We start from the raw sequence: 27,547 nt of genomic DNA on the forward strand, positions 1-27,547 counted from the left end.
ACTTAATCCTCTCAAAACTTGGGTGTCCTTAGGAACCAAACTTAATTCGTCCTTAATTCGGCTTATTCGAGTTGGCAATCCAAGCAACACAAAAATATGGGTTGGGTTGAGAATGTCAACCCAACTCGTTTATACCCCTATAATGAAGAGCTTAAACTAACATACCTTAATGGGTCTTTAACTCATATAGCCTAAATTGTTATATGATATTATATGTAAAAACAAAATTACTAATAAATTTCACAAAAGTCCTAAATGTGTCATGGGATACGGTTTAATTGATATAGTTTTGGAAAGAAGTGAAGCCCAAATTAATTTAATATCAATTTCTATTATTTAATTGATTTATAACAAATATCTAAATGGAAAAAATCATGGGATACGGTTTTGGAAAGAAGTGGAAAACCTTTCCTGCTTTCCTTCTACGAAAATGATTATCTACTCATTCCAACGTACATAACGATTTTTACTTCGAAATTTTAGAGAGTTCGGAGGTGGAGAAGAAGGCATTCGACGACCGACAGATACAAAACTTCTCGAACATAATCTAATTAAAAATTTCGAGATTAGTATTGTATATATTCAACACATATGAAACATTGGGTATATTAGGTATATTTTAGATATTCAATTAAATAGGCAATCAAATGAAAATGTAGTTTTGAATGTGATACATTTTAGGGTTTATTGAGATTTTGACGGTGAAGAAGAAAGCTTTCGATGGCCGACAAATACAAAACTTATCCGACATAATCTGGCTAGAAATTTTGAGCTTAGTATTGTATATATTCAAAACATATGAAACATTTGGTATATTAGGTATATTTTAAATATTCGATTAAATAGACAAACATACGAAAATCTAGTTTTGAATGTGATACATTCTAGATTTCATTAAGAGTTCAACGGTGAAGAAGAACTACATTTTGGTCATCCTACCAAAAAATAATATAATTATATGTCAGTATATAGTATTATTGTATATAATAAGGGGTATATATATACTAAAACACAAAACATAACTATTATAGATTGCATATATATTAAAGTATAATATAATCAAATACATGCATATTTTTTCTTTATAAATGTATTTGCATGTATAAATACATTTATAAAGAAAAAATATGCATGTATTATCATGTCGTTTACTACTGTTTTAGTAATATTTACTATATAAACAAATAATGTAAACATAAATTCTGTAGAAATTATGTATAAGGTATTATTGTATATAATATGAGGTATATATACAAAATAACATATATAAATTCGGACTTCTTACCGTACATAATTATGTATGTCATATTGTATATATAATGTGGTATATTATATGTGTAAGGACTGCCGACGATGGATGAAATTTTTCAGATTGTTCACGTGATGGAGATGAAAGATTGTTAACCGTTATAATTAATTAACATAAAATTTTATATTAGAAAAGATTTTGTGTTATACTTTATTAAAACAATATTTTCAAACTTTTACCATAATGAAATATACAAATTTATATAAGGAAGTTATGAAAATAATAATGACACTCAAATATTTCTCTACGACGGCACTCAAATATTTCTCTAGGATGACACTCAAATACTTCATTAAAACAATATTTTCAATTTATTATCATAATAAAGATACAAATTTATATAAAGAATAATGGAAATCATAATAAATTGAAAGTACCCTGAACAAGAAAATAATTTAAATATAATTACGAATATAATATATAATTAATAATGATTAAAATGTTAGTATTGTCCAAATACTATACGGATTCCTAGGTAAGAAAATAAATTACACTTTAGGACATTTGTGAAAAATCATAGTTAATTTAGGTCTTTCGTCTAAATCTTTCTACCTTAATAAAAGACAGGCCCCAACGCCCCACACATGGCCCAAACGAAAACGTTGTTGATGCTGAAGAACTAGTCAAAGTTAACGTTGAAGAATGGTCACTACTATAAAATTGGTTTTACTTGACGCTTAAAAACTGTCAAGTATCTATTTACTTGACGCTTTTCAATGCATCAAGTAATCCAGTGTCAAGAATAAGGGAGGTTTACATGACAGTTTTTAAACGCCAATTAAAGCCAGTTTACTATGCAGGTAAAAGACGTCAAGTATATGAGATTACTTGACGCGTTTTACACGTCAAATAATCTAGTGTCAAGAATAAGAGGGTTTTTGTTTGACGGTTTTTACGAGTCAAGTAAAATTATACTTGACAGTTTATAAACGTCAAGTATATAAAATTTGTTTGACATTTTCTACATGTCAAAAATTTGTTTACTCTTGACACGTTTTGTATGTCAAGTTTTTTTTAAAAAAATAAAAAATTATATATTTTTAAATATCCTCATAATTTATCTTGCACCTGTTTTCAAGTTCAATAATGTCGAATGTATACAAGTAAAGCAAGACAGTGCACGTACAAATGTGCTAAAAAGTACCATTGAGCATATACATATATATAATTGGTCATTACGTACTTACAACATAGAAACATATCGTTCTTATTCATATTACAAAACGAGTGATGAACATCATTCTTAATCATAAAACACAAAGCATGTGTAATAACAAGAAATATATACATACCCTTCTCCAAGCACCACAATACTTGTAGATGACTCAAAACTAATCAAAGTCTCACCGATTATCAACTCCTTGAAATCTACAAACAAAATAAGAATAGAATTAAAACGAAGAACTTTAACTTCTAATTTTAAGAATTTGATAATAGACTTATGAACGAAATCTACAAACAAAATAAGAATAGAATTAAAACGAAGAACTTTAACTTCTAATTAATTCTAAAAATTTGATAATAGAATTATGTTCATGAAATAGAAACAAAAACGTAGTATCTCTAACCAAATCAACCCAACACACCATGGTTTCTATATGGAGCTATAAAAATTAATACAACCAAAACAATGTCTGAATACCAAATTTGATAACTAGCTGTACCCTAACACAAATCTTAATCTACTTGCTAATATTATTATTATGGTTATTATAATGAAAACTCTCAAACAATAATCTTTCAATTTCCCCAACTAAACCATCCACTCCATAATTACTACAAACTATACCACTCCACAATCCATTTCAAATCCCCAACATAAACCACTACTACTCCTCTATTATTCTCATAATGATCAAATCAAATGGTTAATCAAATCAAGATAAGATGTTGTCACTTGTGAGTTGATGTTGCTTCTACTATCTGACATCTCATATAAAGTTGGTACATATTTGATCAGCCAAAGAAAAAAACAAGTTGTTGGTATCTAAATATAGACTGATACTACATATTTGAAATCCTTTTCGATTGGTATCTAAATATGGACTAATACTACATATATTTGGAGTCCTTATGAAGTGGGTAACTAAAAAATAACAATGTTGAAATACAATAGATCAAAACTCACCAACAAAAAAAATAGTGAAAACACTAAAAACAAGTTGTTGGAAGCTAAGAATTTATTGTAGTTAGAGGAGGAAAGCGTTGTGGTTATTTTGGTATAGGTTGAAATCACACCGGTTTGGTTCTTCCACCATCACGCACAAGTGAAACCGATGCACTACTTGAGGTTTGAAGCTGATTAACAGAAGCTTGAAGGAGAATGGTTGTGTGGGATTATGATTTAGATTGAATAGTACTTTTTATTAAAACAGAAGAATAGTCCTTTTTAATAAAAGAAGTTAAATTACTCTCATATTTGAAAATATTGCAAAACACACAACTTTTGAGAATTATAGCTAATGGCATGATATATGTGAATTTATTTTCTCTTGATCCTAAGTTACCTTAACTACTTCTTTTATTACATTGTATTTAATCACCAACTTTATTAATTAATCCGTAATTAATTTCTCAAAATTATATAATTTTCCCTCTTTTTATTTCCTTAAAAGATACTCAGCGTGAATTAAATTAAGTTCCTCCTTCATGCATATATATTTGCATAAATTTTGTCTCTTGATTTGAAACTCTCCAAAATTTTATCTAAAGAATCTTTTGCTTTCAAATTTTGATTTGAATTTTCTAAACTCATATTTTATCACATTTTTAGATATTTTATATATCTTTTTTCTGCTAAATCTAACTAAATCATATGATTTTTAAATTATTTTTATCATTATCTCTCTTATAATTTTATTCTAAACATAAAAGTAGAAGAAGAATACATCCCATTTTTGTCATTATATTCTTCTTATTTTTAAATTGGGAATCGTTATTATCTATTTTAATTCTTCTTTAAACTTGAAATATAGAGTCTAGTTCATAATTCTTGTCTTTACGTCGTAATCAGGATCAAAACATTGATGAATGAGTTAAACTTTGTAGATTTTATAAACTTTAATTTGCCTTCAAATCCCTAATACATTTGTTTCGATGTTTAGAAGGTTGGGTAAAGCTTTTTCTTCAAAAGAACAATTGAAGCACCACTAATTGAAGATCTCACTCTTCGATAATATTAATGGAGTAGCTTGATAATATAAAGAAAAACTTTTTAAAATATGTTTTGTGGTCGAAGTGAGGAAATGGAGAGAGTTTGGTTCTATTTTGGGATTAAAGGTAGCAGAGAGCTTTTGGTTATTCCTTCAAGGTTGAAAGTATGGATTGATGCGGGAAAGGTTTTTGCTTTGGGAGAAGATGAATTGGCTACCGAAGATTCTAAATTTTAAAATTTATTCACACATATTGGGCCAAAACCTCTCATTTCTGGTAAGCGAAAATTAAAAGAGAAGTTAAAAAGAGAAATCAATAAAAAAAAATTTACGTACAAAACTTTCAACTTGAAGAAAAACTACGAACAAAGAAATAACGAATGAAAAATTAAAAAATAATAAATAATTTTGTCATCCGATTTCAATTACATGAATATTCTCTCATATAACTTTCCTAAATCTTTTTATGTTTGACAGCTCCATTTTTAATATTTTGCTAAAAAAAACTCAACAACACTGCTCCAACCCATTAAAAATATATGTAGCTAATTTTAGGCGATTTTAATTAACGTGTAATTAATAGTCTTTCTTAATAAGGTAATAACATATCATTTGCTTAGTTGGAGATGATTTGGATTTGTATACATTCATAATCATTGAAATTTTCATTGGTTTTTGTCACTTTCACAAAAAGAAAAAGTTTGTAGTTAAAATTTTGATACTCCTCTGCTCAACCTAAAAATTAATTAAACGCTCGTCTCAGAGAATTCTTTTAAAACCTTTACCATCGATTTGTCTTCAAATAAATAAATAAAAGATAAAAGGTGTATGGTTTTACTTAAAATTTTAGTTCAATTTAAAGTTTACAAACTTGAAAGCACCAAAGAGTGCTTATGTTTGTGGATGAATATGTGCGTAATCATAATAAAATTATATGGGCAGATCAACTGTAATAAATGACGATTACAAATTTAATTGGATTACATTTAGTTGGGTTTATCCAAAACTACACATTTTATTAATTTAATTTTTACTAAATCAAAATCATGAGGTTAACGATAAATGTGTCAAAATTCATAACTTTTTCTCTAAAATTGTAATAATAATAGTGACCATAACCCCAAACCATAACAGTAACGATAATCATATGACGTTATTTTCAAACACAATAATAGAATTGATCATCTTTTGTTCGTCAATAGTATTGCAACTTTTGTTTATTCGCAAATGAACAACACTAAACATAGTCATACGTGATTTAGTGCTTAAACTACCAACCATATTGATTCATTCATTTCGATTGAATTGAGATAAACATGGTCTAGTTTTGAAATTAATATTATAATTGTAAGAGATAACCATCCCTTGAAATCTAATTCAAAAGCTCATGTGGTGGTTTGTGCATTGATGATGTTTGCATAACATTCACTCAACTCAATATAATCTTATAAAAAAAACAAAATTACATTACAATCATTCTCTCTAGAGGGAAAAAAACATAAAAAAGTTTATACAATAAATAGGAGCTTCCAACTTCCACAGAAGAGTACAGATTAAATATCATTGAATTATATATATGTATGATCATAGGAGAATTAATATATGGAGTGGTCCTAGTGTGTTATTAATTAATTAAAATCATATTGCTCTTTTGTCAAATAAACATCTTTATTTCTACAATATGACAAATTTGTTATTTAGGGGGACAAATTCCTCTTCTTCTTTTTCTTCTTTTGCCTATATATATATGTGTGTGTGTGTGCGCTATATAATTAATGTCATGTTGTTTAGCAACTTAATTACGTGTTTTGGAATTTATAAATTGAAAGTGACCAATTGGAAAGAGTAGACTATAAACAACCAGTTATATCTTAGCCATTAAAAATTGGTCACGTCATAAAACATGATTAGTATGTTATTAATTGTCAATATATTTTCTAATACTAAAAAGCTATTAAATTTAACGAGTTTTTTTCCGTTCCAACAATATTATGAGTTGGAGATTGAACATCTAGCTTTAAAAATAAAAAGTCATATCAACGTACTAAGTCTAACAAATTAATTATATATAAATATATATAAAAGATGTTCTTAAATATCGTAAAATGAAGGGACATTTTTAAAAATAGCAAATAAAATAAAATATTTACAAGCTGTAGTAAAATTTTGGATTTTAGCACTCAGTCTTCTATCATTATAGCATATGAATAACTATAAGTGATAAAATTTGTTATAGGTTGTAAATATATTTTGTAAAATCTACCGTTTTAAAAATTTCTCTAAAATGAACCAAATATTTATAAATATAACACAAATTTTTTGTTGAATACTAATATATTATGTTTTTTTGTATTTGTAAATATATTTTTAGTATTGTCATTTAAAATAATTATCATACATAACATAACATGTCTGTGTAATTATCTATAAATATGTGACAATATAAATTAGCTTTACTAATTAGTATATTAATTTAAATCTTTTATTTGAATGATATGCCATATAGACTTTAAATGTCATATTAACCAAATGTAATTTTTTTTTTTTTGAACATTTAACATACCAATATTAAGAAAATTGATTGCTTTATCCATAGAGCAAAGCAATCCATATGCAAGCAAGTGTTTATGTTATTGGCATCCATCCAAACTATTGTTGGTTTCCAAATTTATAAGAAAGAAAAAAAACTTTTGACCTTAATCCACAATATTATAAGAAATTTTATGCGTTAAATGCCCACATTTCATTCCACTAATAAGTATTTGACAAAATTGTTTCCATTTAGAATTGAATTAACATATAATTTGGAAATTAGAAGCCAATTAGCATTTAGGCAATGTGATTTTATTCCTTATTGTTGACTTTTATTATTGGTAATAAGTCCTCAATTACGGAAACAATTAAAGTTGGCAATTTCCCATTAGAATTTAGAACGGCAAAAAGAGGGAGAAAACGAAAAAGAAATCGAAGTGTGCTAAAAGGAAAGGCATTTTAGAAGAATTATCTCGCACGATTCAAAACCCATATTCTTTAGTTTCTTCCTTTCACGCAACGAATAACCCCTTCACTCATCATCCCCATCAAAATCCTAACATTCTGTTTGACAGATCTTCATCATCGTCATCACCCCAAGAAGAAGAAGAAGAAGAAGAAGAAAGCAAGCTCGCAGTGAATTGGGAATATCTTGTATTACCCTTTCTTGCTTTCTTCTATTGCACAGGCTGCTCGGTTTTATCTTCATTCAATACTAGAAATTACAAAACGAAGGAAATTGCATTGTGGGTATTGAAGCTTTAACTCTAATCGTGGGTTATAGAGAATTTGAAGCCTTTGTTTTTGTAGAGGGGTTGGAATACGAAGAACCCCAGGTGGGGTTTGTAGCACATATTCATTTCGAGGATCTTTGATTCTTTTCAGGGACATTAACTCGATTGGAATTGGTACTTTTTCCATAGTCTTATGTCAATCAATTCATGAGTTCTTTGATTTGAAGTGACAGTTCTTTGGCTTTTAATTTTGGTACATTTGAATCTCGGAGGTCATAGGTGGAGTTAATCCGAGTGGTAATGGTGTAAAGTTATGTGGGGGATTGGAATTTGATCGATTTCGAGTTGGAAGAGCTGTTTTTTTTTTTTTTCTTTTCTCTATGTCTTTTGCTTAACTTTAATTTGTGTATCACTATGTCTGGGGGAACACCCGTGGCGGGTGGTTATATGAGGCAGAGGCATAGCCAGGGATATGCTTCTAGTGGTGATGATATTGAGGATGATGCATGTTCGAGGTTTCAAACTATGTCATTTCATACTCCAAAGAGTCGGACGTGGATTGAAGTTGTAGAGAATGTCCTTTGGCTTGTTTCTGCTGCTTTCATTGTATACTACGGCGATAGGCATTCCAATATGATATATCTCTTATGGCATGATGGCCGAGTAAGAAGGTGAGCACTCAACCGTATGCACAATTATGATTGCTGCTTCATCATTCCACTTAACTACTTCAGTAATTTGTCAATGCACTATATCTAATTACTTACATTACTGGATTGATGGTTATTTCGTTTACTTCTCAACTGTAACTTTGGTTTGTGATTACACAAAGCCCTCTTCTCATGGTTTCATAAACATGCACCGGGGAAGAGATGGTTTGGAATGCAAAATGTGAGATTTGTATGAGATGAGTTGATCACCTGACCAATTTGGAATAACATATTGAGAGTTGTTGACTGGCCATGCCATAAGCTTATCATACTTCCAAAATGGAATCTAGTATGGAGAATCATATTTAGCATTAGGATAAGCTTGTAGTTATATCGATTTATGTATTTTTGTTCCAAGAGCAGGTGAATGGGTGGGTCAGATTTATTTTCTCTAATTATTTATAGTGCTGGAGTGGTTCTAAGCTACACATTAAATCTCTGGATGCTGTTTAGTGAGGATGCCTTGTGAGGCGCGTGCCTCAAAATCAAGAATCTTGATTGCTTGCTAATTTTATGCATATTTTTATAAGGTTTTTATAGAAAATCTTCTGATCAATCTTTGGCATATTCATTATCAACGTTCTCAGAATAGTGCATGTTGCTTGATAGGCTCTTGTACAGAACATCTTAATCAGATTGCATTTACTCAAAGTTCTTTGTGTTTAAATATAAAAGAGAAAGAAGACACATTAAATAGCTATTATTTAAGATTGATAATGCCTTCTAGATTGCATCTTTCTCTGGTATTAATCCTAGAAATCGAATGAATGGTTCGTATTGAGACTGCTTTGGTAGATTACAATCCTTAAGTTTGTTTGTAGAGCTTTTTCCAAGTTCTGGTGTGCCCATGTTTTTTACCAGAGACCAATTCTGGTCGTTCTATGTTTGAAGAAGTTTTCCTTCACCTCTTTTTTCCAAACAAGGTGAATTTCATTAGCATTTGTAATTCTTGGTAGTTCATAGAATATCTAGCTAGAAAGGAATCCGAGGATTTTAAGAGGTCAGAGGAGTCTTGAGAGCTTGGAGTTTGGCTTCTAATGCCATTTGCTTGGGCTGTCAGGTCTTGTTTTTTGTTGCAATATTCCTTTATTGATTCTCAATAGTTGGGGTTTCTTCTTGTAATGTTTTAATGCCTTCTCCTTGCTTGGGCTTATGTTGTTTGTTGGACCCTTTTTTGTAATCTTTCATTATTATTACTGAAATTGGTTTCTTTTCATTAAAGAACATCAGTATTCTTGGATTCGCTTACATCACTTGAATCTGATTCTCTTGAGCAGACTTCCATTATACCTTGGAATGGTGGGGATTGGTTTAAACATTGTCATCTTCATTTACACCAGTATGTCAGCCTGGAGCATTAGAAGGTTTGATGAAAAATGGGAATTAGCAAGCTTATCGGTTTTACCAATTGTAACACTTCTTGGGCTTATCTCATTTTGCTTGTAAGATAACCCCCCAACATTTTATGATATTGCAGTCGATTAACACTCATCATTCCTTTCTTCTCTAATATTTAAACACTTCATTTCTGATTTGTAGGTTGTCATTTGCTCTTTGGCCAATATGGGGTTTCCTGACCCTTCCTCTTCTGGTACTTATCACATGCTTTTGGTTTTGGCATTTATCTATTACTAGACTTACAATATGGCATACAATGACTACTACTCCTATTTGGTGTTGCTGCACAGTTCACAATGTTCATGGCATGCATGGTTGTATTTCCCAATATTATGATCGGGAAATTTAGGCCTCAGAGTGATTTTCTCCGTACAGATTAACGAACTTGATCAACATGATGCATAGATGAAAAGATTGATTTTAAACCACAGATTGCTTGAACTGGGTTGAGATAAGAAGAGAAGGTTCTGATTTGGATTGCATAATTCATCCCTATCATAACTCTCCATAAGCCAACTGCCTTCTCCTCAATCGATTCAAATTCAGACATTGCCAGAATTCTGGTATTAGCTATTTTGGTATGACCACAACCGGAGCACTATTCTTATATCGTTACATCTTCCATTGGTGAAGTACATTTACTTTGTCATGTAGTTTAGCTGCCTCATTTTTTTTCCATTGGAAAGTAGGCGTGTGGCGTGCCTTATTATTCTTGTAGGTGATTCATTTCATTTTAGCATCTTCTTTTGTGTTTTGTGCTTGTAAGCTAACATAACTTCACTGGCATTCTTAGCACAAGGAAAGGGAAAAAGATGAAGTCTCATTAGACAATATGAAGTGGTTGAGTTTGGTAGGACTGTAAAGTTTTGGGAAATACTGTTTCAGTGAAGTTAGTTGAATGAATGATCTCTTTATCATTTTTATGCTTTTTTTTTTTTTTTTTGCTCATTTCTGCTATTGCTAATATTCATTTTGGGGGTCATTTGATATTTGTTACTCAGAAAACTGAATAAAGAGCTTCTTAGTTGTTTTTAGTATTGGCAAAACTTCCATATCCAGCCACTTCAAGCTTGTCTTTACCCTTGATTGACATCCATTACTTTTATGACCAAATTTGATCAAATTGAGTGTACTAGAAAAGCTAAAGCAAACCCCACTTCTTTCCACTTTTCTTGATCCTTATATGGCCTCAACCATGCGTTGTTCCCCTTGTTGGAAGCTTTATCTTTTAGTATCATACACTCCAAAAGGGAAAAGGCAAAGCAACCTTCATCTCCCATTTTCTTCTTGCCTTGAATTTCTACTATTTTATTCGATATCTGGGCGCCCAAGCAGCAGGGGTTTCACTCCTTACATTAAGCTTATGATCAATGTTCCTAATCTAGGAAGGCGTCACCAACCACACGCTAGCTCTTGAACTTTTCAATTCCAGACTTAAACTCGTCACACACTAAGGATATCTTTGGTCCATGGAGTAGGAGATTGAGGGAGCGGAGTTGTTAAACTCCATTTGTTTAGCCCTAGGAGTTCTTAAACCAATTGTGAGCTCCTTGACTGAACTGCTCTCCAAACTAAACACCCCAGCTCTGTCCCAAACGCTCCCAGAATGAAGAATATCCTTAAACATCCGACGAACAATCTCTACCTACCCTCAAATTTGAAAAGAACGCAAAACCCGTCAATTGTATTTGGATGAAGAACAGGAAAACGAATAATAATTAAAACAAGAGCAAACTTTTTGTTCGAGAAATTAGGAATGGCATGTGCATATTTGAAACGTGTTGCTAGAGAAATGACAATGAGAAAGAAGCGGAGAGATTCAATCAACATTTCACCTAATTGTTGTATGGTTTATTGTTTTGATGTAGGATTTTTGACAAGGATGCAGATGACCTTATACGACCTTTCATATTCTCCCTTTGTTTATATATTTGGTAAAGGAATCATGAATAAGTTGGATTACTACCAGACAAAATTACTATTAAAAATTTGTAATCTTTTCTAAAAATTTATTTGCTTATAAGCATTGTCTTGAAACCAACCAAAATACAAAGGTGTCTTCCTATGCTTCATTTTATGATCTTGTGTTATATGTCATGTTTTTTTCCTTCAAGAACGTTAAATTTTGCTATGCAGGTCAGTCAAGCAAGCGTTTGGTAATCACCGTAACACAAAATTTTTCTTTTTCATGTTTGGTTCAGTTTCATTTCTTTTTTTCTTATAAAGATTTCGAGTTGATATTTGGGAAAATTTATTTCATGAATTGTATGTATCGAAGAAGTGGAAGATTTTTTTACATTGTGATACCAACCTTTTTAATAATGTTCTTATATGAACCTTTGTAATCTGTAATGTAACTAGGACATACTAATGTTAAGCTTTTTTTTCTAATAAAAAAAGCAAATGTGAAATTGAGAAGTATATAGAATTTATTTGATAAATTCCCCCCTTCTTGGTAACATTCTCTATGTTGTATTTCTAACTCATAAAAAAAAGTTATAGACTAGTTTGCTTGGTTTTTTACTAATAAAGCTTTGTTTATTTACCACTTTTTTCTTTTATCAATGTGCAATGGCTAAGATATTTTGATTTTTCTTAAAATGTTCTTTTAAGCTAAGATATCAAAAGGGCTTTAAAAATAGAGGACTGTCTCTTTTTAAAAAGTATAAATGGAGGGAAAAAACTTCAAAATTTTTGTTGGACATTTCCTAACCAAGGTCTTATATACTCCACTCTAAAATCTTTATACTAAAGAAGAAACTATAAATAAGTTTGACCAAAATTCATGTAGCAACATGATAGGAATGTTCAAAAGGCAAGATGAGGACATGAAGATGATTTTTCCTTTTTTCACTTAATCTTCATCCCTGCAAAGTTCTTTTTTCATTTAATCATCAATTCATTTTAGTTTTTAGTTTTATAGATATTATTATCTTAATTATTATTGAATAAAATAAAATAAGTTCATTTAAAAGTATCTCCTTCTAAACGAATAATTCTTAATATAAGTTCTAATATATTTAAAGTGGAGATGTGTATTATACCTTTACCTCCCATTTAACTAATTGATAAAAGTGTCCCTTACACATTGTTATTCTCATAAGGTAACATAACATCACAGTAAGGTATTGGTGTATTTAAAAAAAAGTTGTATTTGAATTATCCCTCTAATGTGATGCTTTGATGAAAAAAGGAAATAAAGAATAAGAAGAAAATGGGCAGTATGAGTTGGAAGAATTTACAAAAGGAGAGAAGAAGTAAGATGAGATGAGAGAAAAGAAAGAAAGAAAGAAAAGGAAAGAGGAGGGAAGAATTGAAATGAATTGATGATTGAAAGAGTTATAAGAAACACATGGTTTGTTTCAATAACTTTTGTGAGACAATGATCTTCTTTCCACCCTTTCTTTCTACAACAAGAAGATCAAGATGTGGACTTTCACCACCCACAAACAAACTATATGTTAAGGACACGTTGTTTTTTTTATTTTTTCTGTTCTTCCTTTGAAGTTGACAATTTTTAATTGAAGAATATGAAAAATGCATGAAACTAAAAATGAAAAATATTGGCCTCAACTTTTAAAATATTAAAAAAAATGATGATGAAATGGAGTTTTAAACGAAAACTATTCCGGATATGGACCATGTCACTCTTTTTCTTACAACACACCCGAAAAGAAAAACAAAACAAAACAAAAGAATGTAGACTTTGAATAGCTTTGTTATTAACTTATGATATAAATATAATGCAATGACACTCCATTTTCAAAGAATCCACACCATTCATGACCCTTTTGTAATGAGGAATGAGAGGTTTGTCCCCTCAAATGACGAAAATACCCTTTGTGGAGTAGGAATTGGGAAAAGTTGTGATGTGTTGGTGGGTCAACTCGTAAAAAGTCTTCCTGTAATTTGAAAGATGTGCTTGAGAGATTGTGGGGGCTATCGATTTCACTTTTCTTTTTTTTTTGGAGTGTCTGTCTTTTGAGTATTTGACCCAGCTGAAAATTTTCACATTTTTCCATACTTTTGCCCCTTCTGATCCATAGTCTTCTTTCTCAACTTCTTTGCAAGAACAGCTATCAATCTTCCAAGAACTCACCCATTTGAGGTTTTTCTTCAGCATTTCTTCAATACAACAACAAACCCAAGTTTGCAATCATTCATGGCCTCTACTTCTTCATCCCCTTTAATGGTTTAGGTTTGCTTTTTTCAGTCTCTCTCTTCTTGAACCCACTCTTGTGCTTGGTAGGTTGTGCCGCTGAGGAGATGGGCCCTAAACTCCACTGAGGTTTAATGGCGACAGGGGTCTCTTTCTTCTCCTTCAGTGGCCTCTTTGCTCCCATTTTTCAGCTGTCTCGCATTTAATTTTTCCATGAGAGTGTTTTTTTGAGCTAGATAAGATTTGGGGTTTCTGATTTTTTGTCTGTAAACCTTGTGGGACGAGCTTTACACGAGGTTTCTCTGGTAGATCTCTGATTTCTGAAATGGGTCTTTGAGATAATGCCCAAATTATGCTGGGTCTTTATCTTCTACTTTAATTTACTGTGTTTCTGATGGGCTTTTTGTCTGCATTTTTTTCGCCTTCGTAATCCCTAGGATGATTTGTGAATGTGGAGGTGGATTTTGGATGTGACAGGTGATGATCTCTTGAGTTCAATGATTAATTATGTTAAAAGAAGTTTTTCTCTACTTGAAGCCTGAATTGTGGATTTGCCAAAGTGGGATATAGAAGTTTGAAGAGTCAACCTGCTGTGACTAATCTGTATCGGACTATTTGTGATGCATTTCTTGTTTTGGAACGGTTGTTGTACTGTTAGATAAATGTAAGGTTGGCTAGTGGTTGGACTTTGAAAATTCATCCGGTGCTGCAATTCCCCCAAGGAAAGAGATGGAGAGAATGATCCAACCTCCATTGGTAAGTTCTTTATATCTGTAAATTGGCTCAATTGGTTGATTTTGCTGCTTTCTTGTTACACTTTCTGGCTCGTTTCTGTTGATTATTATGTATTCGCAATGGATATGTTAATGTAGTATGATCCTATCTGCAGTGAAATTTTCGAGAATGTTCATGATTTGATTTCTTAATCTCCTATTTTGCTTTTTATCATATTTGCTGGTTGATCCCGAATTCTTCAGCAGTTATAGTCAGTAACTTTCATGTTAGCATAGTAGAATTATCGAAGGATTAATGGTGTTTTTCTTTGGGAAATTGCAAGCTCTCATTTGTTACCGATTACCATACTGGTCCTAGCATTTCTTTCTTAGGCAGCAGACGTTTGAAGCTAATGTAAACAAACTCATGAAGTCTCCTAATTTGTACTTTGAGGAGTAGTTCAGTTCAGGTAGAAATTAGAATAAGTGGAAAAAATAACAACTCACATTTCGAAGTTTTTGTGTTTAACTGCTACAATCATCATATACATCAATCTTTTAGAATTAAGGTTAAAGTTTTTTTGTCTTGTATTCATGTTATTGTGTTTCCTACATCTGTTAGGAGAGGAAGTTAGAAGAAAAGGATTAGACTCAAATCCAGCCGGAAAGACAGCTTACACCAAAAGCCAAAATTGATTAGATGTAGATTATCTCAAAACTGTACCAATTTGCTCCTATTTGAGTTTTTTGAGAAAGGGGACTTATGAAAGAATGAAATGTCCTTAAGAGCTAGTGTTTGCAAATCCACCCCAAGGTTATGAAAGTTGATATGTTCCAGATTAACTTTCATGACCATATGAGGACTTCTTCATATATAGACCTTCTTTCTAGCTATTTCTTTAATTCTAAATAATGGTTGTCACTCTGATTCTCAAAGACTTCTTCTACTCTTTCCTTCAAACTGATTTCTACCCAAAACTTGGTATATTGGAAGGTCTAGTCTAACCAGGGAGCAATTGGAAGGATTTATTTCACATTATCGAAAGAGAAAAAATCAATCATCTTTGTCTACCAAGTCACTTTTAGCTTGGGTGTCAGATATACTTTTTATAAGGAAGATTTTCATTATATAATGAATATATGAAAGATTACAGAAGGCAACAGATAAAGCGATTCCCTTAGAAGTTCGGACGCAAGTTACAAAAAGAGCTCGCAGTTTTCTGGGATTGAAGGAAGAGTTTTTGTAGTCTGAGTTATTACATTTCTTTGTTAATTTATTATAGCTTTATGCATTTACTTTTTCAAACTGTCACTAGTTATATGGATCTCTGACGCTGCTTCATTTCAATATGGCATCTTTAGCTACCTGTAGGTTTTTGCAACTATCCTTAGTCTTTATTCTCAAACAATTGGAAAAGCTGTTCTCATAATTTTCTCCGCTTTTTGCAAATTTGTTTGCCTATACGGGTTGTTTGTGTAGTCCCTCCTTTTCATACAATGATTTTTGTTAAAATTTAGTATGTTTTAATCATTGTCACCAATATGTTTTCACAAAATACTTACAGTTTCTTTCTTCAAAACGTTCTGAAAAATCTTTTTGTGATTGGATCTAGATTGATCAAAATGTTTGAAGGTTGGATTGGTATCCTTTGAAAATTCTATTAAGATGAATAACCATAAGTTTTTTTGGAAATGGAAGCTGTAAGTTATGTGTTTGTTCCATAGAATCAATATGATGCTCGTAATACATTTTGGAAACCATGCTATCTGATAAATAAGATTCATTAAGATGACTAGAAAAGTTGGAAGTTCATGCAAAATTAGGTATAATACTGGTATTGGTGAAGCTGCAAAATACTGCGCTTAATTGTTCACATGGATTCCGGTACTATATGTTCTATTATCTTTTGTAGGGTTAAAAAGCACAACGATTTACTTTCACTTATTGATGGTTTCAGGTTGATACAACAGCTTGTTTATGTAGAGTAGATGCAGGCCTCAAGACCGTTGCCGGGGCTAAAAAGTTTGTACCTGGCTCAAAGCTTTGTCTACAACCTAGCATCAAACCATCAATACACCCAACTAGACCAAAGCCGGCTCGCAGTGACAGGAGCAGGAACCAATCCCCCCTGCTTCCTGGACTACCTGACGATCTTGCAATAGCTTGCCTAATCCGTGTCCCTAGGGTTGAACACCGTAAACTTCGATTAGTTTGCAAAAGGTGGTATCGTCTTTTGGCTGGAAACTTTTTTTACTCGCTCCGTAAGAGTCTAGGAGTTGCAGAGGAATGGATTTATGTCATTAAGAGAGACCGAGATAATAAGATCTCATGGCATGCCTTTGACCCCGTATATCAGCTTTGGCAACCCCTTCCTCCTGTCCCTAAAGAATATTCTGAAGCTCTTGGGTTTGGCTGTGCGGTTCTTAGTGGTTGCCACCTCTATGTGTTTGGTGGCAGAGACCCAATAAAAGGAACAATGAGGCGAGTCATTTTTTACAGTGCCAGAACAAATAAATGGCACCGAGCCCCGGACATGCTTCGTAGGCGACATGTCTTTGGGTCATGTGTGATAAACAACTGTTTGTATGTTGCAGGTGGGGAAAATGAAGGTGGCCACCGATCTTTGAAATCTGCTGAAGTATATGACCCAAATAAGAATAGATGGACATTCATTTCTGATATGAGCACACCCATGGTGCCCATAATTGGAGTTGTTTATGAGGGCAAATGGTATTTGAAGGGTTTTGGGGCTCAACGTCAGGTTCTAAGCGATGTTTACCAGCCCGAAACAGACAGTTGGTGTTCTGTTTATGATGGAATGGTTGCAGGTTGGAGGAACCCAAGTGTCTCCTTAAACGGACATCTTTATTCTGTCGACTGCAAGGACGGCTGCAAACTTAGAGTCTACGACGAAGTATCCAACTCCTGGAACAAGAGTATAGATAGCAAGCTGCATCTGGGCAATTCTAAGGCGTTGGAGGCAGCTGCTCTTGTTCCACTCAATGGAAAGTTGTGCATTATTCGCAATAATATGAGCATTTCTCTTGTCGATGTTTCAAAGTGCGAAGATGCTGATGGTGCTCCTGGTGAACATTTATGGGAAACCTTAGCAGGAAAAGGGCAACTCATAACTTTGGTCACAAATCTGTGGTCCAGTCTTTCGGGTCGAAGTCGCCTTAAAAGCCACATTGTTCACTGCCAGGTGCTTCAAGCCTGAAAATTTTCTTTCTTAGGCTTCTGGTGTTTATATGTTCTATTTTTGGTTTTCCTCTTTACATATCTTATAATCATGCTTAGATGTCAGACATGGAGAATCAATGCTAGTAATCAATCAATACTACTTCAAATAGTTTTGTCATATGGACAATTTTATCCTCTCTGTCTTAATTCTTTTTTTCTTGTCATTTGTGAGAAAGAAAAGGGTAACAAAATTGTCCATTCACTATAAAATTATTTGTAGTAGTATTGAACTTGTTAGAGAATACTATTATAGAACTTGAAATATTTCTGCAATACAGTATCAAGTGATTCAGATTGTGACAGGCAATGAGCCTTTCTTGATAAATGTAGGTACATACCGTATACAGATCATGTGCATTAGAGAGTTCCCAACTTCTCTGGAGATTCTGCTCTTGTAAACTGCTGTTACTTGAATTTAATATGAAACATTACAATCTCGTTGTCGGAAATCTGGTCTACCTTTTATATCATGACTAGATTACAGATATAGACTGAATGGATAAGATTATAGTCAATAGGTCACAACACACAATCACATTTCATCTGTAATGTGTGTCATGATCTCATTTGCTCCGTCCTCGATGTTTTTTTTAATGGTATGGGCTCGTTTTTGTTGACAAGAGGTTTTTTTGTAGTTTGTGTCAAAAACCCTGTTTAGTTTTTATCCTTTGTATGCTATTGTATTCTTTCAGTTTTTCAATGAAAGTTAGGTTTCTTAGATAAAAGTACATTCATATTTGAACGGTACTAACCAGAAAAGTACAATAGTAGAGGAGGGGCATCAAAATATACCTAGAAGACTTCAAGATGAGTTGAATTTTTTCTTATTTTTATAGATAAAATGGGTTGTTCATGTATGGTTGGATGAACTGGCTAGGATGAGTAGCCCAACTTATTAGCCGTTGAGTGGAGAGAGCCCTTAGTTGTCCTTAAAGATATATTACTTCGAAATAAGTTTTGGTTATAAACAATTATTTGGCTTTTGAATTATTGTTGATCATATATTTAAAAACATGAAAAAGTTAAAATGCTTTTACTTGATTCATTTGTTTCCAAATTGGTTATTTTAATTTTCAGTAAAACCAACGCTATACCTACTCCGTTAGTCTGTCATGCAGATACTAAGTGTACAATAGTCATATGGAACAATTTCTATTATCGAGTTGACTATGATTGATTTAGTAAATGTTCAAATTGATCTCAACTGTCGAAGAATACAAACAAATCATTGGTTGGTTTATTTGATCTTCGATCCAGCTCATATTTTTCAGTCTACCATGCCCATCCTTAATAAATATAAGTACAGATGTCTGTTTAACCCACAGGATTGGGAGACTCGGCTCGAACAGGGTGGGGAATCCTTTCGCAAGGGGAATGGGAAGGGAGTGGGGAAATTTTTTTTTCCTTTGGCAACATGGGGCCAGGCACGAGGAATACATTCCCTACCTCGGCCCCAGCCTCGCCCCGATTAAAAATATAATTAATTAAATATAATATAAATATTTATTTATTTAATAATATGTAAAATAGTAAAAAAAACTTATTTTGATATTCTTCGTTTTCCTTATTTTCTTTATTTTTTTCTCAATTCCAATTTTTATGTTGTAACCTTGTGTGTATATATATATATATATGTTGTGGGTTGACTTGTGATTTGTAAATTTTTCATAAAAAAGTATATTGTTGTGTCTTAAGATATAATTGAAAGCTTTGTTAGAATACTCATAGATTGATCTTTGAATATTTTTTTTTTATAGATTTTTGAATTTTATGGATGAATTTCTAAATGTATCTTTTAATAGTTGAAATTTTATTTTTATAAATAGCAGCTAGAATTTGACATTTGATTTTAAATAAGAAAATTGATAATATTCTATAGAAAATAAAACAACATTAAAAATGTATATACATTTCGAGTTGTTGATTGAAAAATGAGATTAAACTTAAAAAAGAAGAAAAACGGTGAAGGAAATCTCCGCCCTCGTTCCTCACAAAAAAGATTGGTGGATATGGAAAATGTGATAAAGCGGTAGGGAGGGAGATAGGGAGTGGCATCCCGACCCCGCCCTACCTTGTGGACATCTCTATATATAAGCTCTTCTTTCCATCCATCTAACCACAATTACATTTATAGTTTGATCCTTTACAGGAACTATAATTAGATAACCACAATTAGATATAAGCACTCCTTTGTATGATTTGACCGATAGTTACGTTTATAGTTCGATCATTTGCAGGAACAACTTATAATAATAAACTTACAAAATAAATTTGCTTGCCATAAAAAGTTTTGTTATTCCTGCCTGTGTTTTACCTTAATTGTTACCTGAACATAGAGGTAAGCATCAACACTCAACATTCGAACAATCGTAACAAAACAAACTAATACTTAGTGGTTAGTTTTATGAAAAAGTAATCGGTTTAAGGAAGAGAGTTCGAAAAACCGAACAAAGCCGATTGAATTTATATCATCGCCGATCGAACCCAACTGAAATTAAAAAATATTTAAATATATAATATAAGAAAAATTGTCAAAAATGGCCAAATATACAAGTGTAATGCAATTTTGTCCTTTAGTGATTTCTTTTTTCTATAAAATATAGTTTGTATTTTTTTATTATTCTTGAAAAAACTCCTATACATAAATATATATTATTATATTATTAAAAAAATTAAATTGAAAGACTAGTAGTACCAGATTAGCTAGAGAACTCAATCTTTAAAGCTTTATGTCCTTCATCTTGGTCGGAAAACATCAAGATTAGCCTCGGAATTCTACTTTCTTCATCTTGATTGGAAAAAATCAAACTGATTGGTTTAAACGGTTGGCGGCTGATGGTCGGTTTCATCTCTTGTAAACCAACCGAGTTGGTTGTCGATGGCGGTTTTTGTAAGAAATGACCTCTGCCGAATCGATGATGACTCCTACTTGAACAAATAAAAGCTATGTCTTGGTATCGGTAAGGACAAAACAGTTCTCTTACACCTCTCTCTTACCTTTTGCTTGGCTTACTCTGAAGGAAACAACAAAGAATTGAAAATCCATACTGTCTCAGAGAATTATCAACACAATTTAGCCTTTTGAAAATTATCTCTTAGACGGGATCTGTCTTGTAGTGGTCAACAATTGTCACATAATTTTTTTAAAGTTAAAGTTCAAATTTTCATTCATTTTCTATGGTTTTTTCTTTTTTGAGAAATTCATATATCTAATTTTAATGGTTAAAAAGCAATGATTACAACCCCTTTCCTTTACTCACAGCAAGAAAAGTTAAAAAAAATAAAATTGAACAACCTAATATAGTTCCAACTTAGGTTAGATTAAAGTAATTTCAAAAGGTTTGGTGGTGGGTGTTTTGGAAGAGTTAATATCTAAACATAAAAAAATTAAATATAAATCAAGAATGAAACTGAAAATTTTGTCTAATAGATATGTAATTTTAAAATGGTCTAAAAAGTATTAAATTGAAAAACAATATAATATAGAGTTTAAGAAAGTCCCCAGAAATTAAATGTGTGTATATATATAATTTATATAATATATATATTCCGCTAACAATTAAAAAGAAAAGGAAAAAATAAGGCATCGATGCCGTCCGTACACAAATAGCCTAGCTTTACCGAAATTGAAGCCTTTTCTTCACTTTGCACTTCCCGTTCTCAAAGTCGCACTTCCAGAGCGTGAGTTTTAGGGTTAGGGTTTTAGGTTTCACTAAAAGCTCAATGGAGGAGATAACCGAGGGTGTCAACTCTATCACATTGACAGCTGATTCCCAGAAGAAGAATCGAATTCAAGTCTCCAACACCAAGAAACCCTTATTCTTCTATGTTAATCTCGCCAAGGTTCCTTCCCTTTTTTCTTTCTCTCCTCTTCCAATTCACTTTCCCTCTTCTGGGTTTTTTTTTTTCTTTTTACTGTTGGTTCAGATTCTTAACACTTTTATCATTTTAGGGTTTTATTTGGTTTTGCTTCTCTGGTTACCGATTTTTTATTTTTATTTTTATTTCCCCCAATTTATGTAGAGGTATATGCAGCAGTACAATGAGGTCGAGCTTTCTGCGCTTGGAATGGGTAGGTTTTCTTCAATGGTTTTTGGCTTAATATGAAGGCTTTCCATCTCTGAGAAGTGCGGATTTGCTTCCTAGTGTTTGTTCTTTTTTGTTTATTATCGTTAGCCCTGCTCTGGCTGTTTAATTTGTTCTACTGGTTGACATTGGATTATAATTTATGCATTACATGACGGGGTAGACTTAAATTTTGCTTTGTTTCCGGTGTTTTCTTTATTTGGGTTTTGCGTTGTCTTTATAATGAAACAGTTTGTGCCTTTCCCACTTTCTTTAATTTCTCCTCGTGTTTAGTTGTGGCTTATTAATGTATATGTGGTGCATTTATTTTCGTTTGGTTTACGAGTAATAGAATTAAATTTATTAGTTCGTTTCATCAACTTTTAGAACTAAATATTCAAATTCTTCTATGGTTTCAATGTGATATTTGACAAAAAGAATTGGCTACTCTAACTTATGAAAGCTTGTGAAGAATATTCAGTTTAAGAGCCTGGGTTAGTGAATTTTTTCATGTGACATGCTTCATAGTCTTACATATTTGTTCAAGTTTGCTGCTGAGGCATGTGAATACTCTGCATTAATGAAAGTCTTTTCTAATTTTCTCATGTGGAAACTCAAACTCATTGTTTTTTATGCAACTAATCGGACATTTTTCCTATTTTCATTTCAGTGCAGTCTATTGATCCTTTGCTATGGTGATTTGGGTTACTAACATGTTAATAATCTATGTCTACCTTTGCAGCCATTGCAACTGTTGTTACGGTTGCGGAAATTCTGAAAAACAACGGATTGGCTTTAGAAAAGAGTAAATATCGTCTTCCCTTTTTCTCTAAGAAAATGTCATTGGGGCTATTTCGAACTCTCACAAAATTTCTTTATATTCTGTAGAGATTATGACTTCTACTGTTGATATCAAGGATGATTCTCGGGGGAGACCAGTTCAAAAGGCTAAGGTATACATCATCCTGCTTTCTTGCTTTGTTGGAAAATTTTCGCTCATGTATTTAGGCATATAAAAGTACAATTTCGTGATTTCCATCCCAATGTATCAGATCATTGACACTCATATTTGGACCCTAGAAATTGAATAGCCGTTTATTCACTGAGCATGCAAATGAACGATTGAAAGTGTGCAAAATTGCTTGTGTTTTCATTTGACTAGACAAGTCTAACATTTTTCATGACTGATTTCCACCTTCCAGATTGAGATTGTGCTGGGAAAAACTGAAAACTTTGATGAACTGATGGCTGCTGCTGCAGAGGAAAGGGAAAACGAAGATGGTGAAGAGCAGAGTTGAAAAGCTTTTTTTTTTTTCTCTTTTCTTTTCTGTTCTTATCCTGCTTGTGGATGAGGCTAGTTCTTTCCTTTATATCTGATATCTCTGTTCTTAATTACGTTAGTAAACAAGTGGTTCATTTACTGATGTAGGCTTTTTAGTTGTGGGGAACCGTTGACTTTTTTACCATGGGACATCTTTATTTAAGAGAGTGGAAACATAATCTGAGTTACCCTTCAAAATTAAGTTGATAGTCTTTATTTTCATGCTTCAATCTTTGGTAAATATGCATTTGTGATGGGTCATCTGCTTTTGCTATTCAAACTACATAGAAGTATGGTCTCTTTAAACGTATTATCATTGAGCTTAGTTCCCCAAAACCTGTTAACCACTTAGGACCAACCGCATATGTTCATATCATGAGTCTTATTTAGACATGTAAGATCTAAAGAGAGTACTTTTGTGAAACATGTTTTGTCAATATGTTCTCACATAGAGTTCCTACAATAGATCGATTGAGACTCCCACCTTGGTACTATGAAGATCCAGTTCAGTACAACAGGGATCTTTCCGACGCTGTGCAAAAGAGCTTATTTCTTCATAGTGTTCTCGGTGTGGAGTGAAGTTGTGAATCGTAAGACCTAAAGTGTAAGGATGTGATATAATATAAATTTGATTTTCTTTTACCCCTTGTGGTCACAATTTGTCGTGGTGTTTACTTGAACTGATTAAAAAAAAATTCATAATTAGGTTTCAGCTTGAATTTTTTTGATATTTTAACCTTTTTGATTTATTCTCTCATCAATCAATTTAGTTTAACGGTAAAGCCTTGGCTTTCTATGCTAGTGTGTGAGAAACTTTCTATTCAATTTTGTGAGTGATTCTTTTAGTCTATCATATTTATGATATGTATTAAAAATTTAACTCAGAAGTGGAGGATGTTGGAAAAAAATAATCGCTTGTACACTTGGGTTTTGGTAGTAAACCAAGCACTTTGTCTAGAGTCTAATGTTTGGCAATAGAAGTATAAAAGGTCGTGGAAAAGTGATTAATCGAAAATTACGATATTATTTTATATAGTTTTTAGCAGTATGATTTTCAAAATAGTATTTTTCGTAAATTTGATAGTTTTAAAATTACATTGCCATGAAAGATTGAAAATCAAGCTTTAGGTAATTGAAGACGATAGTCCCGTCGTCCCTAGGATAAAAAGGACATCTCCATTTTCAATTGCTTACCTCTTCCCTCCTTTCAAAACTTGGGTGCACTAAGGGTCTAAACCAATGAATCAGACAAAGGATATATGAAGAGATCTTCACATTGGTAATTAAGCAATGTGGGTGGAATGCAATGAGAGAATAAAATAATATGTTTTACAAATTTTTCATCCAATAATCGCTCACTTGAATTTTTTTCTTCATCGATGAGTGTGTGTCTCTATAATATTGTGTTTAAGTACATGTGTATGGTGACTTGAACCTTTACGTAGTGACAATAGTTTATAGTATTGTAAAGTAACTCATAGTTTTGAACTTTACTTCTAACGTTATTGCACACACAACATTATTCGAATGAAGTTCTAAAATAGCTCGTGCTTTATGGCCTTGCATGTATATCCCAATTTAGTGAACGCTTTAGGAATTTTGCCAATATTTCATAGGAAGAGTCCCTCACTTCCACATTCACAAAGTAATCTATCAAGAGTACTCTTGTAGCTAGGCACCCTACTTGATATCAAGTATATATTTTATTAAGAACAAAGTTCAACTTCCTTATACGCTTCAGGATGTCATGTTAATCACTGAATCATGAGAATGAAACTTCTAATTAAATAAGCATGATTCTCGTCATATTATTTTGATCAATTATTACCCATTGAACTTGTTTCTTGGGATCTCTAGTCTTTCAAGTTGGGTTTACTTCACAAACAATTCATTTTTCTACAACCTTAAGTCCCATTCTTTCTAAGGTTTTAAAAACCTTCTCTCTTGCTAGTCCTTTCGTCAAAGGATCAACCCAGTTGTCATCAGATAGGACATAATCCACTATCACAACACTAGTAGTGAGAAATTCTCTAATGGTATTGTGCTTACAACGTCTTTGTCGTCTCTTACGGTTCTAATAACGATTCTAAACTTTTACGATAGCTGCAATACTATCACAATGGTTAGTATGGTTGGTATCGATCTTTCCCATGTGAGAATCTTTGATAGCAAGCTTCGAAACTAGCTTGTTTCTCCACTAGCCGTAGCTAGTGCTATCATCTCTGACTCCATTGTTGACTGGACTAAAATTTTATGTTTCTTGGATTTCCATGCAACAACTCCTCCTACTATATTAAAAATATAGCCACTTGTAGCTTTTGAGTCATCTGAGAGGGAGTTCCTGTAAGACCCGAATTTTAGATATCTTAGATTTTTCAAAGAAACTTGAAATGTTTAGTTTTGAGAAAATTTAAGACAAAGAAGTAGGCTTGAGAAGTGTTTTGGTAAGTATGTTGTGATGGGTGAAAAGAAGGAAGATCATGTTGTTGAAGTTTAAGAGTTAAGAGGTTAGAAAGAAGGAAAATTTATGGTTAGAAAGGGTTTTTAAGTGTTTAAGGTTTGTGAGAAAGAATGATCATAGAGGTTGGGCGTTTTAGCTAACTTCAGAAAAGAGTTTCTCCCAACTTACTTGGACATTTTTACTCAAATTGGTCTTTAAAGTTCAGAAATTGAGTCTAGTTTATTAAGGAAGACTGTTGGGCATTTTAGATATGATAAAGTTGGTGTTTTGGATAAGAGAAGACGAGAAGGTCAGTTCACGAGTGAATCTGAGTAAGATGCACTCTCAGAGGGTCACATAATGCATAGTTTGACGTTTTTCTCTGAGTAACGAAAGTTTTATTAACTTTGTAGAAGGAAGTTTTATTAAAAGAGTAACAGAAGCATTATTGATTTTCACCACTTTTAAAGCTTTCGTTTTGTGAAGTTTTCCCTCTATAATAATCATTTGTGATTTTCTTGAAATACAAAATTTATAGTTACTTATTTTCTCTGTCTTGGCCATGACCACAACCACGACCTCAACCTCGACCATATTGTTTGAAAATACAACATTCGCTTCAGGAAAAGGTGTGTTGCTCCAATTGGTCGAAATTCATTGTTTTTCATTAATAACTCATTATTTTGTTCAATCACAAGAATGCATTATATAACTTTAGAATGCTTTTTAAAACCCCCCTTTCTCAATATTGCTACCGCTAGAGCATTGCATATCCGAGACATAAAGTGTGGAAAATGTTTTCTCTAATATATCTTTAGTAATTTTTTCTCCGCATAATAATAATTTTGAACAAATTTTAAATAATGTGAAATTATAATCACTAATTAATTTAAAATCTTGCACCTTAGGTGCATTCAATCATATCGAGCTTTAGGAAGAATCATGCTTTTTTTATAATCATATATTTCTTTTAAACTTTGTCATAGTTTATAGAAATTTTTTAACGTAAGGTATTCAATCTTTAGTCCTCCATGAAGACGATGTCAAAGGAGAATCATAACTTTCGTCTTTTCTTGACTTGAAGTCACTTTTCCTTCTTTAATCGTTTCTTCAAAATTCATGGCATCAAAATGAATTTTAGCATCAAGCACTTGTGACAAATAATTATCACCATTGATATCAAGAGCTAGAAATTCTAATTTGGTAAGACTTTTCAAAACAAAACTTTTGCAAATGATCAAGGTGTAGAGAATTGTGTTGATAACATATTAAAATAAAAACAATGAAACTAAACAAGAATAATGAAACAATACAAAAGAGAAGAATAGGTCAGAAGAGAGAAAGTATAGAAAATAATTGAATGAATTTTAAAATCTGGAAATGAATGAAAGCTATAATGATAATTAGTAACCGATGTAAGTTATGATATCTACACATTTATAATAGATAATTATATTTACAATAAAAATGAAATTATTAATAAGTCTCTTCGATCTTAAAAACTTTGATATATTGAAAAAGTGCTTTCTTGAATGGTGCTATCAAACTGAAGAAGTCTATGTTGCTCAGCCAAAAGGTTTCGAGGATCTTGCCCATCCTGACTATAATTATTAACTTCATAAAGTTTTGTATGGTCGATGAATAAGTTATTTCTTATCAGCATCATTTATGCACTTCAGTTTTTGACCTGATCACTAAGACATGCCTTCTTCCTACCATTACTGAGGTTGGTCCCTTTTATCCTTGGCTAGTTTGAGAATTTATTGTCAATTT

General features: G+C 32.2%; 3 protein-coding genes across 6 annotated transcripts; all 3 read left to right on the plus strand.

Moving 5' to 3' along the window:
* Nucleotides 1-7,408: 7,408 nt before the first annotated feature.
* Nucleotides 7,409-10,758, plus strand: LOC101212505. The gene is made up of 4 exons (XM_004149969.3): nucleotides 7,409-8,398; nucleotides 9,715-9,879; nucleotides 9,977-10,028; nucleotides 10,126-10,758. Exons 1-4 carry the CDS (start codon nucleotides 8,142-8,144, stop codon nucleotides 10,213-10,215), a joined length of 564 nt encoding a protein of 187 aa, XP_004150017.1. The 5' UTR covers nucleotides 7,409-8,141; the 3' UTR covers nucleotides 10,216-10,758.
* A 3,017-nt stretch (nucleotides 10,759-13,775) lies between these two features.
* Nucleotides 13,776-18,382, plus strand: LOC101212742 (F-box/kelch-repeat protein At1g55270). 4 transcript variants are annotated; one of them, XM_031888411.1, is made up of 3 exons: nucleotides 13,776-14,299; nucleotides 14,432-14,750; nucleotides 16,666-18,382. In XM_031888411.1, exons 2-3 carry the CDS (start codon nucleotides 14,724-14,726, stop codon nucleotides 17,923-17,925), a joined length of 1,287 nt encoding a protein of 428 aa, XP_031744271.1. In that variant the 5' UTR covers nucleotides 13,776-14,299; nucleotides 14,432-14,723; the 3' UTR covers nucleotides 17,926-18,382. The 4 variants fall into 4 exon arrangements, with proteins under 4 accessions (XP_031744271.1, XP_031744274.1, XP_031744276.1 ...); XM_031888414.1 differs by having other exon boundaries at nucleotides 14,472-14,750; XM_031888416.1 differs by having other exon boundaries at nucleotides 13,776-14,033; nucleotides 14,472-14,750.
* Nucleotides 18,383-21,521: 3,139 nt separating this feature from the next.
* LOC101212984 (uncharacterized protein At2g34160) lies at nucleotides 21,522-23,564 on the plus strand. Its single transcript, XM_004149971.3, has 5 exons — nucleotides 21,522-21,791; nucleotides 21,972-22,020; nucleotides 22,756-22,818; nucleotides 22,902-22,966; nucleotides 23,216-23,564. Exons 1-5 carry the CDS (start codon nucleotides 21,672-21,674, stop codon nucleotides 23,309-23,311), a joined length of 393 nt encoding a protein of 130 aa, XP_004150019.1. The 5' UTR covers nucleotides 21,522-21,671; the 3' UTR covers nucleotides 23,312-23,564.
* The last annotated feature ends 3,983 nt before the right edge of the window (nucleotides 23,565-27,547 follow it).

The sequence above is a fragment of the Cucumis sativus genome, chromosome 1 (assembly GCF_000004075.3).
Source record: "Cucumis sativus cultivar 9930 chromosome 1, Cucumber_9930_V3, whole genome shotgun sequence".
In the NCBI taxonomy this organism is placed as follows: Eukaryota; Viridiplantae; Streptophyta; class Magnoliopsida; order Cucurbitales; family Cucurbitaceae; genus Cucumis; species Cucumis sativus.